General features: G+C 41.2%; 1 protein-coding gene across 8 annotated transcripts in view; it reads right to left on the bottom strand.

The window, feature by feature from the left end:
* Window positions 1–377: 377 nt before the first annotated feature.
* The window catches only part of PCBP3 (poly(rC) binding protein 3), a 62,244-nt gene continuing 42,552 nt past the window's right edge, over window positions 378–20,069 (bottom strand). For all 8 annotated transcript variants that reach the window (XM_044431966.1, XM_044431967.1, XM_044431968.1 and 5 more), the window contains 3 exons: window positions 9,665–9,717; window positions 988–1,157; window positions 378–414 (listed from right to left, as the gene is read on the bottom strand). In XM_044431966.1, coding sequence (XP_044287901.1) covers window positions 378–414; window positions 988–1,157; window positions 9,665–9,717 — 260 coding nt within the window. The remainder of the gene's footprint in view (window positions 415–987; window positions 1,158–9,664; window positions 9,718–20,069) is intronic.

Genomic DNA, 20,069 nt, shown 5'->3' with positions numbered 1-20,069 from the left:
CTGCAGTCTTACCAAGGGAAACCCCAGCCAAACGTATTAAAATAATTAGCACTGTACATCTGAAACACAGAGTAGTCCGGAGCATAAATTAAAAATCAGAAACAAAATTAGGAGCACAAAATTCAGCAAAACAAAACAGAACAAAACCAAACCACAAAACACAAAACAAAAACCTCCCAAAAAAACATCTTAGTATGTGCATGCGTGCATTTGTGTGTCTATAAAGATGCACAGATATATTTCCTATTAAAGAAAAGTATCCAAGGAGATTAGGGGTGTGTGTGTAGTAGTAGTAGTAGTAAGTATACACTTAGTAGAAGCTGGATGAAATGCTGTTGACTTGATAGGGTCAGGAGATGCAAAATGACAGGTAGAAATTAGAGTGTGCCCATTCCAGTGACCTCAGACGTCAGCCTAGAATAGATAAAGAGAAAAAGAGTTGGGGGAAAGGGGTGAAAACAAGTGCTTGAAATTTCAGCAGTGATGGCTGAAATTTTTACAGCAAGTAAGCAGGAGAGAAGCTCTTTTTAGATGTGTCAAAATGTATTCTAGCCCAATGGTTTCTGTAAAGGAAACCAACCAATTCCTGAATTATTCAGTGTGTTGTGTAAAGCCAGAATTCTGCCAGAAGAGGAAACAATACATAGTCTTAACCCAACAACAACTCATGGATGTACACTCTGAGTTGTTTCTCCTTCAACAAGCCAGATTTCCAGGTGTGCATATCATGATGAATACCTGGGCTTTCTAAACTGCACGCGAAGTGGAATCCAGGAAGTGTTGGGAAGCTGCAGGCTCACTTGCAGCCAGCTGCTCCCAGCAACCATTGGGTTGTTGTTACAGGTGAACCAGATGACTGTATAAATGTAATATGGTACTTGAGGATAACCTGAGATGCTTCTATTGTACCCTAACTGGCTACTTCAGTTACTGATTATGAAAATGTGATGAGAAAGATATGAATGGGACATAAATAAAAAATCTCACCTGGCATTGATGAGGTACTGAGCAAGGCTGATGTTTGCTGGGGTCCCTGTGATGGTAATTTGACGTTCTGATGAACCTTCTGTGGCATTGGCGATTTTGATCTGTGCTCCAGACATCTGTCGAATTTCATTGATTTTGGTCCCTTGGCGTCCAATTATGCAGCCTATTAGCTAGAAAAAAGGCATGGAGGAAATTATTTATTGTATCTTCTGTTGTTAAAGGCTGAGATCAGTGAACGTCACAGATATTTCTCAGAATAATAGTTCTTTATTACTGTAGAAATTTTGTAATACTTGGTAGACCTTTATTATACCGCTCTCCTATTGAACTGTGCTTAGATGATCTTACCCAGCTGTTACCCTGTGAAAACCCTCTGCTTCATTTAACTATTAAATTTATAAAACAGTCACCAGGCATAAGCATGAAGGTCAAGTTCATCCCGTCTTGCTGGAAATTGATCATGTTCTGGGCACGGCTGTCCAAATGACTCAGGAAACTTCAGGATCCGCGTCCTGAATTTTGGTGCAATGCCCGCACTACCTGGACAAGGGCTGTGAGGCAGAAAGGTGGTGATCCTCCCACTCCACTGCTACCAGAACAGATGCAGCCAGCTCTGCGCCCCGTTCTTCGCATAAAGCAAGATGATGACAGTAGCGGCACCTTGCATGTTGCCTGGAAGGGCTCCTGGTTCCCTTCCCTTCCCTTCCATCCCATGCTCTGTGTCTAGGAGGGTTCTCTGCTGGAGAAACAGCGCTCTTTCATAGCTTCTTCCAGTGTCCTGTCATCCCCACAAGCTGAAGACACATAACCCTTCCTCTCCTCACATATGTCCTCAGAATGGAGCAGCTTCTTCTGCTTTGAGATGGCAGCAAGGAAAAGAGAGGGAGGAGGAGGTCTGCAATTCACCAAGTCAGTGCATGGCCTAGTGGGCCATATGCCCCCTTCTTTTCCTCCCTGAAGTGCTGAGAGGACTGGACAAGGGGCCAGAAGCAGGGATGAAAAGGTAAGTGATTCTCTATAGTCAGTCGCTCATCAGTTTATTCCATAAAGTTACCATGAGTAGCAGCATTTCAGCAGTGTCACAGAGTGGAAATTTTCTGGAAAGAAATGCTGACATTTGAGTTTCTGGCATTAAGGAGTGTGTCAAATTAAAATTAATTAGTGAGACGCAGTGTGGAACAGCGGTTATTCTTTGGACTGGGACCTGGGAGATCTGGGTTCCGTCTGCCACAAAGCTCCCTGGGTGAGCATGGGCCAGTCAGTCACTCTCAGCCAAACCCACTACATGGAGTTGCTGTGAGGACACAGTGGAGAGGAGGAGGACAAAACAAGCCATCTGAGGTTCCTTTCTAAAGGGACAAGGTGGGATACCAATGAAATAGTAAAGAGTTTTCAGTACCCTTATGCTTTTTCTTCTCAAATCCAAATAATATAAATGAAGTACATGCTCCATAACATTTAAATCCCATTTAAATTGTGTGCTTTAATTTTTTCTCTCACATATTCTACATTAATATTTTTGGTGTATCGGGACAGAAGATTCAGATGGGTTACTTTTTAAAAAGTTTACTAAATACAGGTAAAATAAATACATAAAAAACTAAATTAATTTTCACCCTGTCAACTTGAGTCCCTCTAGATATTTTGGGCTAGGGCTCCCATCAGTTCTACACAGAATAACCAGTGGTTAAGCCAAACATTCTGAGGGCCACAAGTTGTAAACTCTGTTGTGGAGCATCAAAACATTTAGTAATGCAAACAAGGCAAATTTTCTAATTTATATTGGAAAATGTTCCAGAAATCCCGTAGCACTGGTTTTCAGTAAAATAAATACTTGTCAGTGAACATGAAACCCTATGTACAGTCATGAATTAGTGTGTAATGTGTGAAAACCAAGCAAAAAAGGGGAACGTGAAAACCAAAATGCCAAGACAAAACTTTATGAATAGCCAAACAAAATAAAAGAAAATGCTCTGCCAAACCACAGACCCATTTGAATCAAAGGAACCTGTTACAAACCTTTAAAATATAGGGAGACAAACAACATAAGGGTATTAAAATATAGTCTCAGTGTGACATTGTTATGAACAGTATCATTAAAGTAAAGCAAGGGTGTTAAAATATTTTGGACTCTGATAAATACAGTCCAGATAGCTAAATATCAGAAATCATTCTGCTGCACTAACGATCATAACCTGACTTTACTGGAGTATTCCTGGTTCAAAGCTCATGATGGATTTCATTCAGTTTGGTAATGGAGCAGATCAGATAATTTTATTATTTCTGAGTTATGAGGATATAAAAAGGGACACATCAGAAGTCTTTGAAGTAATGAGGGAACAGAAAAAGAAAGAAATTCAGTATATGTAAATTCCTGGGCTGTACCTCCTGGAAGAACAGGTTGCAACAGGTGGTATCAGATTTATTCACGAATTCAAAAGAATAACTTAAGTCAGGCCTGTAAAGCATGAAGTGTTCTGGGGGTAATTTTGCCCTACTGCCCTGCAAAGAACCTCTCATGTACCATATTCATTTTGGCACCTTGTAGAATTCTACAGAATGGTGGCAGGAAAAAAAGCAGCTTGTGACCAAAATTATAAATGCATAAATTTTGAGCTTCCATTGTATTTGCCTAATCCCACAAACCTCATTCATCAGTATTCCCTCATACCTGCCTTAATCAGGTGTGTTATCTTCTAATCAATGGAAGTTGGAGCTAATATATCACTTATTAAGCAAAGCTAATCAATCTACATTGATTTTGTATATATGAGTTCTTGTAATAGATGTTTCAATGAGGACCCCCATAAATCTGGTTCTTGGATTGATGGTGGCCCAGCAAGAGGAATTCATTCTGGCACCTGGCCAAAACCTTTTTATTGACCCAGTTTTTTAATTGTTAAATGGTATTTTAATAGTTTTAGCATCAAGTACTGGCACTAAGGTGTTTTCCATTATTAATTGTTTTTTAAAATTTTGTAAACCATCGTGATATTTTTAATGAATGATGGAATATAAAAACTTTAAATAAATGAAATCAGTATTTATTCTTGTCATTACGCCAACATCTCCATACTTTAGGAATGACAGAAGAGTATCTGAATGAACCCTTGGTTTCTGTTGCTTGGAATGGTGAAGCTGTGATGTTAGGAAATCATTCTGGAGTTTTAAAAAATGTTGAAAGGTGTTATTTCCTTCTGTTATTTTATGGCACATTGTTATCCATTGACTGGAATTATCAGTTTGTGAAGCTGCACGTGCTGTCTCTGGAATCAACCATTTGAAACTTTCATTGACAAATTGTATGTTTTGTACCATGTTTCATCCAAAATTTGTAGACTTTCTATTATTACATGTAGTTTCTTCATGTATAGGCAAGGATGCTGGAAGTTAAATTATGAACAAGTGGAAGAATATTAAGGATGCAATGGGTAGCTTCCAGTTTCAGATCAGTATCTGCTATATGGGAAGGTGAAGTTTTTGTGCTTTGTTTCATTGAACCTAAAAGAGATTGTAAAAGAGACAAAAAGAGATCCATGTACAAGGGTTTACAAAGGAATATCAGTTTAGTCAAATTTCTATTGGGCTGAGGGACAGATGTGTGGGGCCCTCTAAGATTCACAAGAATGTGACAAAGCCAGTAACGAGACAGAAAATACTGTTATGGATAGAAAGGAATCTCATAGGCCATATTATGAAAATATGCAATTAATGCATCAGAAACTCTAGCCTTCAAAGGAAGAAAAAAACAAGATTCCTCCAGTTTGTCCAAAAGCTTTACATCTATTGCAAAAAGGTTGCTGGATGAAGAAGAAGCTGATGTAGCCAAATGGCTCCAAATGCTAAATCCCAGTGCCAGAAGATGCAGATTGTCAATCAATTTCATGAGAAAGAAGCTTAAAATGTGTCTAGAAGACATTCATTGAATAAGAAAAGTGATTTGTGGATTTTAATAATACCTGATTGAGGAACAAGTCCCAAAGGAATCATTGCATTGAAAAATCCCTTAACATTCTATTTATCTCTTCCTCTGAATATGAAGGGGTCTTTTCCACAGATGAAACTCATTTTGACTCAAACAAGATCTTTTATGTTGATTATCCCTGCCTTGGAACTGCTGTTCTTAAAAATGTAAGGCCTCTCTTACTCAGTTTGATCCAACAAAATATGTCCAGTCATGAATAGAGTTCTGTCACAACTACACAAAGAAAATAATAAAGCTGAGAAAATGAAGCCAATGAAAACAAGATGCAGATCTGGAACATCTTGCAGCCTATCAAATGGGTGAAGTGAATAGAACAGAATAGAATATAAATTATATTAATATAATTAGTACACTCTAGTGCTGTGTAGGGTAAGAATAGCATCTGTCCACTATTTTTATACTCTTCTTATACTTTAATTAGTTTATATACCTATATGTACTAATTAAAATTAAAGCGGCTTTTGACAGGTTCTGCAATGGCCTTTTGGCTGTTAGAACTGCAATTCTTTTAAGACTGCCTACCAGCATTTTGGGTTAGTGGAACACCTGAGAGTAGCTAAGAAGGGCAATCAGACAAAAGCAGGCCTTAACCCCCAAAACATCCTCAGCCAAATGCCTAGGAGACCATTTACCAGAGCAATGAGAAATGTCCGTCTTATTCATGTTCATACCAGTGGGTTTTCTAGGTTCTTCGGATGATCTCATCGGATAACATATGGAACAAATTGATTTTTTTAAACAACAAAGTTTATCTACATTGTAGATATTGCCAAATTCTAACAGGAGGCTATAAAAAGAAAATCAGTTTAACTATTTACTATCTTCTATTTGTTCAAACTTATCAGATAGCTTGTAGACTTTGGAAGAAGCTTTTGATATCTCACATACTTTCCATAACTAACTATGCTTGAAGTCTGGGCGTTTTGGTTATAAAATTGTCTTACAATTATGAACAATAATTCATGAAGGTACTCTGTTGCATCAAAGCTTCTGGTCTTTAATCAATTAACAATCCTACATCAGGCAAATGGGAAACACAAGCTGTTCTGTGGAACAGGTATTTAAGGAGTGCCATTCTTGGATTTGCTCACTCCTAGATTTACAGCTAACAGATCTGGAGTACAAGAAATGACTTGGATGCTACCAACTTTATTTAAATGCTACTGTCCATCCCATAAGTTAGAATTATTTGTTCTTGACCGGGACACTGAAATAGAAATGCTTAGGAAGACCACTCCTACGGTAAAAACTGAAAACTCTGTCAGTCTGAAAGTGCTAGAGTGCACACATCACAGCATGATGAAACAATTTCAGCTTTCATCAGATAAGAAGAGTATAGTTTAATAGTATAACATGGTCAAGTAGTTACTAGTTTTGAAGTAGTTACACTCTCACAGTGCAATCTACTACATTTTATATGTTTCAAGGAACCTTAATTACATATTTTAGGTGTTCTGAAGTGAATCTCTTATTTCTCACCCTTTGTTGCCTAATGCTGAACAGCAAAGGAACCCTAAGCCCTGGATTCCATGATACATTAACAACACCCTGATATGAAGGAATGGGATTACTTTGCTATGGCTATATATAATGTTATGTGTGCAAATGTTTGCAGCAAAAGGATGTTGTGTGAGTTGGCTTTCTCTAAGAATACTACCAGATCAGGTTAATTGGGTATGATTTCCACTTACTTTCTTTTTTAAATATGAACTATTAAAACAAGTTTAGAAGTGATGTAGTCCAAATCCTTTCCAAAGGCAGAATCTACAAGAAATAACCCTTTGAAATTAGATCTGTATAGCAAGAATGTTACCAACCTTGGTATTCGAGATGTAGGGCATATATCTGAATTGTAGATAAATGCCAGCAACCCTTTGCCAACAGGAGCTGAACTACTGAGTCAGCAGTATGATGTAGCTGTGAAAAAGGCTTACAGAATTTTAGGCTGTGCCAATGGAAACTATGGCTGCATGCTTCTAGGTCATTAGAAAGCAATAGCTCTACTTTATTAGACACTGGTTCACTTTTGAGCACTGTATTTTAAGAAGGCTGTAGACAAATCCCTTATACTATCCCATAGGGAACAATCTCCCTAAGGTTGCATCCCTAATTTTATTCAGGAGTAAGTTACAATCAAGTTAGTGAAAACTACTCTGATCAGGCATGTTTGGGATCATATGATGCATATTTCAAACTGTTGGTGCATATTTAACTTAATGCAGAATAGACACAGAAAACAAGTAAACATGAAGCATACACATTAGAATATATGTTCAAATGATAAAGAGCGATTTGACAGTTGAATTAGGGATGAGTTAATTTTTTAAAAACTTGTGTTCTATTTTTTCCACTTTCAAATTTGGTCCCATTTCAACATCAGATTGCATGTTTAAATATTCTTGAAATGTGCAGCTTTTCATGCACATTTTAAAAATTGCATTTTATATGCATTCGAATCATATGCACACTTTTCCAAATGATTTTCAATTTGTAAAGCATTTTTGAACTTTTTTCCAATAATACATATGTTTGTGTGCTCTTTTGAAATGTATATCATTTTCTGAGCACTTACAAAATGTATAGATTTTTAAGGGAAACTGCTTTCTGGAAAGTTTCAGGTTTGAAGAGTGTGGTTTTCTCATCCATCACTTACTGAAACAGACTCTCTCAGAAAATGGCAGGCTTTCCACCGAAGACACTGAGACAAAGGCTGAATGACTGCCTGTCAGGAATGCCGCAGTCAGCGTCTACACTGAACAGAGGGTTAGACTTGAAGTGTCCAAGGGATAATCTAACTCTGTGATTCTGTATTTATATCTACAATTGCTGAAACGTGAGCGTAAGAAAGCCATGTTGGATCAGGCAAAGGATTCATCTGGTCCAGCATTCTGTTCGCACAGTGACCAATAAACTGTTTCTGCAAAATCCAAAAATAGAGCATGACACATCTCATGCTCCCCGGTGGTTGCAGTACTTAAGCATACTGCCCTTGATACTGGAAGTAGCATGTAGCCATCAGGACTGGTTACCATTGATAGCTCCCTCCTCTAGGGATTTTTCCAGTCTCCTTTCAAAGCCCTCCAAATTGGTGGCCATCATCATCTTGTGGTGGCATATCCCATGGTTCAACTATGTGAGGCAGTCCTTTGTATTATCTGTCCTGGATCTTCCACCTGTCAGCTTCAAGGGATGACCCCACATACTAGTAATATGAGAGAAAAATGTCTCCCTGTTCACCTTCTCCAGACCATGCATAATTAGGTACACCTTTATCATGTTTCCCTTTACAGGGCAGTTGCACCAGTTCCATGATCATGTTAACTGTCCTTTTTTGGAGTTTTTCCAACCCCACGGTATCCTTAGTTTATAAGGCTATACTATACTCAACTTGCATATGGATCTTTCTTACAGTGTGTTTGAAGTTCTTTCAGACAAGATTTTATGAATTACTTTTTTTCAGGTTGGAGAACAATTAAGGAAGCCTAAAGAGTGGATTTCAGAATTGCTGCCAAGAGACCTTAGTTTAGGCCAACTCAATTTTAACAGTAAAATCCTGCCTGGCCTTTGATTTGGTTGGGGTATCTCTGCGGATCATGCCACCACTAGAAGGGGTTAAAAATATTTATACGGAAGCTGCTGTTTGCAGCAGCACCCAACTTGTGGAATCCTCTTCTCTCCAAGCTCCTCTCCACTATATACCTTTCAGTGCCATCTGGGGGCTTTTTTTCTTCCAGCGGGCCTTTTGGTAATAGTGGTTTGATGGGTCTATTTTGAAGGTGTTTCTGCTTTTAGCCAACTATTGCAATGCCTCCAAGGCCACGGGTGATAGGGAGCAAGGGAATAAACCCTGTAAACAAGTAAAGTGTCCTTTCATAATAGGATGCTGTCAGCAGAACAAATGAAGCCAGGAAATAGCTCCCTTCCATTGTCCTCCTCTTCTCCCACCACAGATTATTTATTATTTATTTATTAAAACATTTTTATGCCGCCCCATTCGCCGAAGCCTCGGGGCGGCTTACAACAATAAATAAAACCAATAAGTTAAAATATACATATAAATAATCATAATAATTTAAAACACACAATATAAAATAAGCCGCCCTGGCCAGATAAAATTCAGTGGTATTAACATTTAAAATGTTGCTTAAATAAAAAGGTCTTTGCCTGGCGCCGAAAAACAAATAACGACGGCACCAGGCGGACCTCTCTGGGGAGCGCATTCCATAACTTAGGCGCCACTGCTGAGAAAGATTAGACTCACAACCTTTTCAGCTCAGCTCACAATGAACTGCTCTGGTTTAAATTACTACTCAGCAGAGAGATTAGGATTGGAATGGGCAAAAAAAGCAATCCCCTTCTCAGACAAGTCTCTGAGGCAGCGCCTGATAAGAAGTCACAAATTCTTCACGCAGTTTCTCTTCAGAAAAACAGATGACGGTGTTGTTCTCTAGCAATGTCCGTCAGGCAATTTTCCTGCGTACCAAATTACTTAAAGAATTATAACAATGACAACCTCTCCTATCCCTAGTGCCACCTGCATTTCATTCCTCCCAGTTTAGTAACTATGTTTATGACAAAAGAAGTTGACATGGAGTTAATGAATGGGATTTTTGAAAGGTTGGATGGAGGTCATTTCGTGATGAGTATGTTTATACAGCGATGATATGGAGAGCACTGAGATGCGATACTCACATCATTGGGAATGGTGAGTTCATGAGTACTGGCCGGGGGACTGGCATCCAAACCTGAGCATATGCAAGGGAAAATGGTTATAGCTTGAAGAGAAAATTCAGAATACTGTCTGGTATTTCATCAAAATAGCTGACCTTGTGAATTTCTCAGACTGCACCAGGGTCTTAGGGTAAAGAAGGCACATATTTTGGTAAAATTAAAAAAAGCACTGGTATTACTAACCTAGAGCATGAAGAACTACTTGTCATTACATTTCACTGGCCTCTCTCATTGGTTTTAATTGCAATTATTGCAAATTTCTTGAGTACTGCTATGTTCATCTCAACTTGCTTTAATTTTGAAATCAAAGATATGAAGATTCCATGGTAACTAGCCTGTGTTTTCTGTTTTTTGGTGCTCAAAAAGTTGCTGTTAATCAATGGAGCAAAGATAAAGCACAACAGCTTATGACCGTTAGCTATGAACCTGCAGCTTACGACCGTTACCTATGAAACCTGTTCAGGTCATGATGCAATGCGCTCTTCAGAAGTCAACATCAATACTTTTGTATGGATTCTCCACCCAACCTTTTTAGTTGTCAAAAACAAACAAACTGGTACTTGTTTTGCTGCTCATTGCACAGTATATTGATGCCAGCTGCAAGAAGGAAGGGAATCTTGACATCAAATCTTATAAAAGGATAGAATTCAATGTACTGACTTCATCCAGTACATTAAGGAACACTGCATTTTTTGTGTTTTTCTAAAGCTGTCTTTTCCAATCACAAAAACGTCACAATCATAGTCTTATAACAATTTCTGCATGATGGTACACATTTCTTGCAAGAGCATGTTAGAAACAATGCATAAAACAGTGATTTGTTCTTATTAATACGTACAATTTTCTAACAATCCCCAAGCCCACCCTTATTAGAAAGCTGATGTCATGGTGAATTACATGACCAAAATGCAACCTTGGCATTATTTTTATATACAGTGGTACTTTGGCTCATGAACTTAATCCATTCCACAACTCTGCTGAGGACCCAAATTGGTTGTGAGCCAAGTCAAATTTCCCCATAAGGTTCAATGCAAATAAGGTTAATCTGTTCTGTAAATATTTTTTTTTAATCACAGGGAAGATGGGCGTGATCGTGGGCATGCTTGGAGGGGACGGGCGCAGTCGTGGGTGTGCTCGTGCAGGAAAGACAGGTGCGATTGGGACGTGCTCGGGGGGGGAGATGGGTGCAAACGCGGTTGCGCTCATGCAGGGAAGAAGGGCACAATCGCAATTATCACCCGATGTGGAGTTCGCGACCTGACGCAAAATTTTTCAAAAATTTCTGTTTGCGACCTGATTTGGTCATGAACTGAGGCGTTCGTGAGCTGAGGCACCAATGTACAAGGCAAAGGACAATGTCCTTCACAAGAAATGCGATAAACCTTATCATTTCACTATGTGAACTCTTTTGCACCACTTCTTTTACAACTCCCTCTCTGATACAGTCCAATGATTCCAAGACAAAATGAAGATACATTCTTGATCAACTGACACAACTCAAGAACAAAACATTATGTAGTGCAGGTTTTCATGGACTACTGTCTACATACTCAATGGGAGGGTTTTCCTTGTGGCTCACTCATTTTTCTATTTCATATTTCTTTCTATATCTCTGAGGCCTAAAATGAGAACTCTGGTCAATCCATGTGTGTGTGTGTGTGTGTGTGTGTGTGTGTGTGTGTAATAGTGTTGAGGGTGAAATTATGCAAAAGTGGCAAAAATTACTCTTTGTGTTCTGCATTTGTTCCCTCAAGAGAATTATTCTTGTGAGAGATACCATGGAGTTATGCAGGCTAAAGCAGCCACTTCTCTTCTCCCTGAGCAGGGAGTTGAAAGTCAGAAAGCAGTAACGGTCAGTGAACGGGATTTTTCACTGTTACCTCCCTACGGCCCCGATGAGCTCGGCACGGGGGGGGGGGGGACAGTGCGCGCATGTCTCTGTGTGCACATGCATATGTGTCTGTGTGAAACAGAGCGGACGCTGACAGTGTTTGTGTGTGGGGTGAGGAGGCAAGAAGGTGGTTCAGGTGCTGGCTGTTCCCACATTCACTGCTAATATGGCTCCTGGCCCACCACTGACTGTCATGCTGAGTACTAGGATGTTGCCCCCAACCCACCATCTGCTGACCTGTGCAGGTCTGGGGGCAAAATGGTTGCCCACTTCTGATGCACTGCATTTCAAGTGTCCCCATTGCCTCACATTAGGAAACTGCACACAATCATGGCCACATGGACAGATTAAGGTACAGAGCTCCAATTGAATAAAATTAAATTGAATTGGCTTTCTACAGGGAGACTGGTACACATTTAAAATCTACCTGTGTAAGTTCTCTCTTAAAAGCAGTTCAGCAGACAATTGGAACAACATTGCACAATTTGTTCAGCATAATGTATGAACCAATTTATAATGTCAATGCTATGTTGAAAAATCAAGGGAAGTGTGTCACCCATGTAACAGCCTGTGCCTAGAAATCAATCGGCATTTCTCCTCAAAAGACAAAGGATATTGTCAAGTTATATGAGGGCTTAACCTGAACCGAGAATGAGTTATAGCAAGAGACATATACCAATATTTTCTGCCAACCTTGCTTGAGCTTCTTCACTGAACACCTTTTATAAACTGAATCATTACTGACAGTGACACTATAGGCTGCATTCTAGAAAAAGCAACTAACAAGTACATTCCACTCATGTCAGTGAGATTTACTTCCGTGTAAGTGTGCTTGAGCTGAAGTGCTATTCACAATGTCACTGAAGAGAGTTTGCATTCATGTTTCCTTTAATACAGTTTGAAGGTAGCTATTCCAGCTAGATTACATAAATGCTCAAGCAAAAAGTTCAGCTCATTCCCCTCTCCCTGAAATCCCTGCAGGGAGCTGGAGCATGTGCAGTAACCCCGCAGCATGGCATCTCTCCTAGTGTCCTGGGTTCACACATTCACAAAGTTTCTATGAATGCATCGCTTCCGTACTTCCCCCTCTTCCCTCCAAATGGCAGCATGTATCCCATCAGCGCCCCCAGCTCAGAATCAGACCCAGGGTGCACCACTCCTCCCTGTCGCACCTGTCTCCCTCATTGGCCCAGATGCTTCCCTGGACGTGGCCTCAGCTGGTTGCATTTAGCACTGCTGCTCTAGAAGAACGCTGCTGGAACCGCTCTGTGGCACCATGCAAGCTCCCCCACCAACCCACACACCTCTCTCCCCTGCCTCACTGCACACGTGTCCACTCCACACCCCCGTTGCAGGACTTGCGCATGCCGCCAGGGGTTGCTTCCCCCTGCAGCCAGGCACATGGAGGGCGCCTGCTCAGACAGGCCATGCCAGGGAGAGAAGAGGCGCATCCTGCCAGCATGCCTTTCCCGTGGGAGAGCACGTGGGCATCTGTCTGGGAAAATTTCTGGCCGGCTGCAAGGAATGTGTTTGTTGCACAGTGACGATGGGGGACAGCAAGCTTGTTGACAGCCCTTAGGAATGCCAGGGACAAGACAGGAGTAGCAGGGAGAGCAGGGGAACAAGAAGGAGACCTGGGCTTCTTAGGGTGGTCACCGTGATGGGGAAGAACAAACATACAGCATTTCAATTTGCAGCTCCAGCGAAGGGCCACAACCAGATCTGGGGCACCGGCAGCCGCTGCGGGCACTGCTGCTCGAGATGGCATGCTGGGATGCCCCACTGCTTCCAGTATTCCAGAGCTGCAGCTGAGCACTGGGAAGGAAGCATACAGACTGGGGAGGGGAGCAGGGTGGGGCCGCCAATTGGAGCATGGCTGCAGCTGCCTCAGCCGTCGCTAGGACAGCGCAGGACGGCGAAACACGGAGGCTGGCGTGTCTGCTGCAGCCACGGTCGCTCTCGGTGCCGAGCTTGATGGTAGAACTGCAGAAACCGTGGAACAAGAGCGTAGCTGGATTTACCCGGAACAACAAGTGATGGTGAAATGTAGAAACCTTACAAGGATTGATTCTCTGAGGATTCATGGAAACCACATTCCTTCATTGTGGATTCACACAAGCCACACCTGTGCAACACAGCCATTGATCTAAAATATACAAATGTAAATGTAGGCATGCAAAACTGCATACTCTGACCAAATGGCTTTGGGTAAAGGACACAGGAAGAGAAAACAAAACCCAGGTAATTTTTTGACAGAGATGACACTAAGATGACAATAGGATACTTCCTATTATGCTGTAGGCTCCTTGGAACCACTGCCTGTATAATGGCTCTTTTGCAATGTAACCAGTGAAAGTGGAGTAGGTCTGGTGGCCCTGCCTCCATCTGTAACTATTTGTGAGGATTGTAGCCCAAAGGAATCCCCATACGTTTTTACCCAATGTACTTCAGCACCAATATTTGATGAACAAGCTGGATTGCATAGAGACTCAGATTAAAACAGCACTCACTCTCTTTTTCAACTGCTAGCTCTGGCTATGCATGGAAGTAAATATAGTTCATATTGCAGCCAATACCATAAGAAAAGACAGTTAGACTGAGCTTTTCCAGACAGAGCTTTTAATGGGCTATTGGCCTGCCAATAGATCTGCACATTTCAATTGCACATCATTTATGGGATTTACAGGGGTTATATAGGCTGTCAAGATGATGTTTCTCCCTTGCCCAGAAAGCTAATCATGCCTTGTCTTCTGTTGTATTGCTTTACCACTCCCTCCCACCCATATATGCACACAGGTATCCTGTTGAAGAAAAAGCAACAGGGAAAATAAAGGTCCATGGGACAACTATGAAGGGCAAAGAAGTAAAATTTTGTGATGTTTAGCTTGTGTCCTTTTCCTGCAGTGTGCAGTGTATAATTCTAGAAATTAAGGGGTTAACTGTCGTGCTTTTATTCCTGTGTAAATGTGTGTGGTCCCAATTCTGACTGGATGGCATTCATCCAGGAGGAAAGGGTTAAATCTTTCACCCTACCTGTTTCCCCCCTCCAAGTTCCAGAAACCTATGGGGGATAAATAAACAAGCTTCTATTAACCCCTATTGAGTTTCCTCTTCTTTCTGAGAACCCAGTGGTGCGGGTGGGAGAGTTTTGAGGGGGAAATGGATGGTCCAAATCTAAATCAAGCTCCCATATGCTGTCCTGAGATCTTGTATAATAGAACGGCATACAAAAGCTTTTAATAAATAAATAAATAAATAAATAAATAAATAAATAAATAAATAAATATGCTGAAACAGTGAACCTTTGAACTTCTAGAGTCTGCACACTTTCATGGGAAGAAAGGAAACAAATAATTTGTGGTGGGGAGCAACAACGGGAAGGGAGAGCTACAGCAGCAATCTCTGCAGGAGAAGACTGTGCTATGTAGTATCGATTTCCCCTGCCAGTGTGGACACTCTGTGACCATTCTACATGTGGAAGAGCAATGACCACCTGAAAGGCCCTTAAAATCAGTTTAAAAATGGAAACTATTGTTCTTAAGAACATCACCTATGCCTATCATTCCTGTGTGGCATCCAGTTCTCACAAACAAATTTGCCACTTACTGCAATGCTTCTTTGTCTAATTTCTTACCCCTCTTCAACTGCTTAGTGGCAAAGGGAAAGAGGGCAGAAAGGCCAAGCCCCTACTTTCCTCCTCAAAAACAGCTAAGCGGCTTCTTTGAGAGGTGCAAGACTCTGCAGCCCTGATTGCTATGCCTGTATCATCACATCAGACCAAAGGTAGTTCTTACCTATGTGATGTTCACAGGTAATTATTTAGCTTCGACATTTTGAAATACATCTCAGTATACTACTTAACCTATTCGTATTGACCTAAAATACTAAAAAAAAAAAAAAAATCCAGTTCCAGCAGTTAGACAAGTATTTGCCTTGCATTATCAGAATGACCAAGTGCTCCAACCTCCCCAGTGGCTATATGCCTATGGGAGCAGGTTCTGTGCATGCATCTCGCAGGTGCATGAACAATCACATTCCTGTAAGTCCACAGGGAAAGATTTGTTGCTGTGTATGTTGTACCGCACAGCAGCCTCTCCTAGCATGGCAGCCTCCGGATGTGCTCCACTGTGTCATGCCTCTCATTCCCAGTCAGAATGGCGACGCTGCCTGGAAATGAGGGACATTTCATCCCAACACGTCTGGGGGGCTTTGCACTGAGGGAGGCTGCTCTGCACTGCCATGTTTCAGGCATACTTGAAATAACAAGCTCCACCACAGCCAACGCAATTGTGCTCGTGTGATTTCCTGGGTCGTGCTGGGGCTTGCAGGGCGAAATTAAGATGAATTCAGCCTTATCTATTAATTAGCAATTTTAACTCTGGAATAAGCATAGCTATTTCTGAATTCCAGACCTATCTGGGGGCCAAACAAGATGTGGCATTAACTGTGAAGTACATTAAAAGGCACATTTTAAATTAGGTGAAAAACAGCTGCAGGAAAGCCAGAGCAACCCTGGAAGCATGAAGGTTGGGGAAGAGCATTCTTTCTTTCCCATGTTGTCCTTATCAAAACCAATACAAATGCATACCTTCACTTTGGTACTACTGGATGCTTCCTTTAAAATACAAATAACACCAGAGAGGCAACCCATGTGACTGTGTTAAATTTCCCACCACTTGCTGTCCCACCTCTCTTCAGAATGCCCTGTGGTCGCTAGATATAACAATAGCTACACAGTTTTACTGCATTAATGTAATTAACATCACATCTGATCTGGTCACAATGCAAGTGAGACAGGATTGTCGGGGGTGGAGGAGTTGCCTGGCTCTGTTTGGCAGTACAGCACCCACCTTTCCAGGTAGAGTTTGATAAGAATCAAATGTGGTAAGCAGGGTAAGGATGTTCTTCTAATTTCATGTAAGAACAGGATAAGTCTAGTCTTCTAATTCTGAGTGATGCACGTGTGCACACATGTATGGATTTCTTGTAATATATAAGACAAACACTGATTTCCATCTCCAGTTAATTTAAGCATGTCTCAAACCTGGAAAATGCTTCCACTCTAAGATAGCGATCCTTCCTCTCAAAAGGTGCTTGTACCTCGAATATATGTAAAACAAGCAGAAAAGCAATGTAGGCACCAATCTTCTCAATGGAAACACAATGCTAAGAAAGTTGGCACTGTTGAATTTCTGCCTGCCATGCATGCCCTAAAGGCAAATTTATTCCTTGTAAGGAACAAAGTTGACAACTCGACAGTGAAATGCTTTCCAGATTTTGCCTTTAGGGCCAAACTGGACATGATATGGAGGAACAATGAATATTTATTAGTTATTAGAATATGTACGCCCAATATTTTCCTTCCCTAAAAGGTCCCTCAATGCAGCTAAAAACTCTTGTAAAGCCATAATCAAGCAAAACAACAAACATCTCAGAATAAACTGCAGCAGTGATAATAAATAAAAATAAATAACAAATTCACCAAGATCATTCTCCTGAAAAACTTATCACAACAATCTTATGTTAAAATGACACTTAAAAGCGTGCTTCGAGAGTACAAGCTAGATGCTCCAATGCATCTGGGCACCACCACCAAGAAGGCTCTGTCTTGCATATCTACCAGCCATGCCTTTCCCACCCTTCTCTTTTCCTGTGACCCCATTTCCCCTCTCCTGGTTAGCCAAAAGTGTTACAAGTCAAACAGAAATGCACTCCCTCTCACTGTCATGGCTGGGTGACCCATGTGCCTGCCTGTGCAGCCTGGATGAGCAGTGCTTCTTCAGGCAAATTTAGCATTCAGCCGGCATTGGACAGGAGATCCCCCAAACAGAAGACACTTCTGAACTGAGGACTGTCCTCTGACACACCTGTTCTTTATAAAAGAGGACATGTGGCCCTCTTGCCACTGAGCCATCCACTCTCTGCAGAGATTCTGGATTGTTTGCGACCCTGCTGCATTCTAATATTTTCTGAGTTGCCCTATCCTTCTTTTCAAACCTGTTATATGATCTTTGGTTGACTTAAAACGTAGGTGCAATGCCAGCCTGTCCACCGAATAGGTAAACACTATTAAGGCTTTAATTATATGTTTCCTTCTTGTAGCTTTAATCTAAATTCTTGCTATTCAGGGTAGTGTGCTGTTACCCTGAGTAGTACTTTAATTGTACCTCAAAAAGTTCCATGCAGTGGGAGCCAAGTAGTTTTGACTCCCCCCATTTCCTCTTTATAAAATCGTGACCTTCTAATACAAATTGCTTATCAGCTTTGTGTTCTAAGTAAACTTTATAATGGGATCTTTAAGAGCACTGCTGGACAATATATCCTTATTTTCATTCAACTGCCAGTGGTTGTAGAAAAGCTAATGCTGCACCAATGCTAAAGATTCTAGCATGGAACTTGCATCATTCTGTGTGTGAGCGGATATAACTGTTTGAGCAAGGCTGAAAGGGCTGCCCCTGAAAAATTCCCTCTTTCACACTAATGGTGAAAGGTATTCTTATTTGCCCTTGATTATCTCCTATCTGGTCTTTTATTTAAATTTATGCATAGAAATCCACAAGAATTTTACATTACAGACAGCTGAAAGAAATCCCCTGAACCAATGTCTAATAAAGACCTTTAACTGAAGGCTTTCCATAGCTGCAGGACTAAGTCAAGACATTCTGAAGCAAAGGCTGACATACCTACCTACCTCCCGCCCTTGTTCTATATCCAGAAGCAAATTGGACTGACATTTGAATTTTGCTTCAATGCAGGCAAAACAGCCACTGGGCTCGGATTGCAGCTCCCCACTGTCCGCTCTTGCACAACTGTCTTTTATCATAGAATAGTAGAGTTGGAAGGGGCCAGAAGGCCATTGGGTCCAACATGCTGCTCAATGCAGGAATCCAAGTTAAGCCATCCCTTGCAGATGGCTGTAGTACTCAAACTGAGGCCTGACCAGGGCGGAGCCTCCACTCAGGAACTTGTACTTCGTGTGATTTGTAAGTGACCTAGCCTAAAATAGCATTTGTCTTTTTTTGCAGCTACGTCACAGTGTTGACTCATATTCAGCTTGTGATCTACAAGAATTCCAAGATCCTTTTCTCTTGCAGTACTCTTAAGCCAAGCATGCCCCGTCTTGTGACAATGCAGTTGGTTTCTTTTTCCTGGGTGAGGAGCTTGGCATTTGTCCCTATTGAATTGCATTCTGTTGCTTTCAGCCCAGTGCTCCCACTATCAGGGTCACTTTGACCGTTGTTTCTGTCTTCCAGGGTATTAGCTCTCCCAGTCAGTTTTGTGTCATCTGAAAATTTGATCAGTGTTCCCTGCATCTCTTTATCCAAATCATTAACAAAAATGTTGAAATGCACTGAATCTGCCTAGAACAAAATTTACTTTTTTTATCTAAGTAGCCAGCCGCATTGCAAACTTCTTTAGAAAATGGTTTTCTATTTCCAAAGTGCCACTCTGTATAGTATAGACAGTTTCTGTTCAATACACACAAACCAGAAGCCCCCTTGGGCTCTCAGAACTAGTTGTAGGATCTATGGGTCCTAGATGATGCTTATACTGCATTTTGGTAGTTGGAGAACAACAGTTTCAAAGATAGAGTGAAACCAAGCAACAGAAGGAGCCAAATCTTATCCTCTTATGTGAGAAAGTATTTTCTATAAGGGAAGAATTTCTTTGTGGAATTTAATTTTCTTTATATAAATCCTGTTCTTCCTTAATTTAGAATACAATAGATCTTGTGTTTGCACGCGCGCGCACACACACACACACACACACACTATCAATTAAAAGACTGTGCAAATAAAAAGGTTTTAGCCTGGCACTGAGTTAATACCTGGTGAACCTTTCTGGGAGGCACATTCCACAATCAGGGTGCTATCGCTGAAAAGGCTCTTCACCTAGTAACAGTGCTCCTCACCAAGGTCAAGGGAGGCTTTTGCAGAAGGACCTCTGCTGATGATCTTAAGGTCCAGGCAGGAGTATACCGAAGTAAACATTGCTTTAGGTATCCAGGGCCTAAACCATTTAGGCCTTCTAAGTCATTGTCAGCACCTTGAATCGGGCCTGAACTTCAATTGAAGCCAGTAGAGGTCATACAGGACTGGCGCTATATGTTCACATCTGCCAGTCCCACACAATAGCCTGGCTGCTCTATTTTGTACCATTTGAAGTATCTGGAGCACGTTCAAGGGCAACCCCATGTAAATCATGTTATAACAGTCCAAACTGGAGGTTACCAATGTGTGGGTTGCTATTGCTGGGCTCTGTCCATTCAGGTAAGGATGTAGCCGATGGACCCACCTCAGCTGGTTGAAAGCACTTCTCCGCACAGAAGCCCCCTGAAATTTCAGGGATAGCCCTGGGTCAAGGAGTACTCCCAAACTGCATACTCTGTCCCTTCAAGGGAGTGCAATCCTGTCCAGAACAAAGCGAATATCACTCACCTGAACAGATGGCCCACCCACCAGCAAACCTTCCATC

The sequence above is a fragment of the Varanus komodoensis genome, unplaced genomic scaffold, assembly GCF_004798865.1.
Source record: "Varanus komodoensis strain SLA01 unplaced genomic scaffold, ASM479886v1 scaffold23, whole genome shotgun sequence".
NCBI lineage: Eukaryota > Metazoa > Chordata > Lepidosauria > Squamata > Varanidae > Varanus > Varanus komodoensis.
The sequence above is the reverse complement of the archived record's forward strand: the minus strand, read 5'-3'. Positions and strand labels throughout refer to the sequence as shown.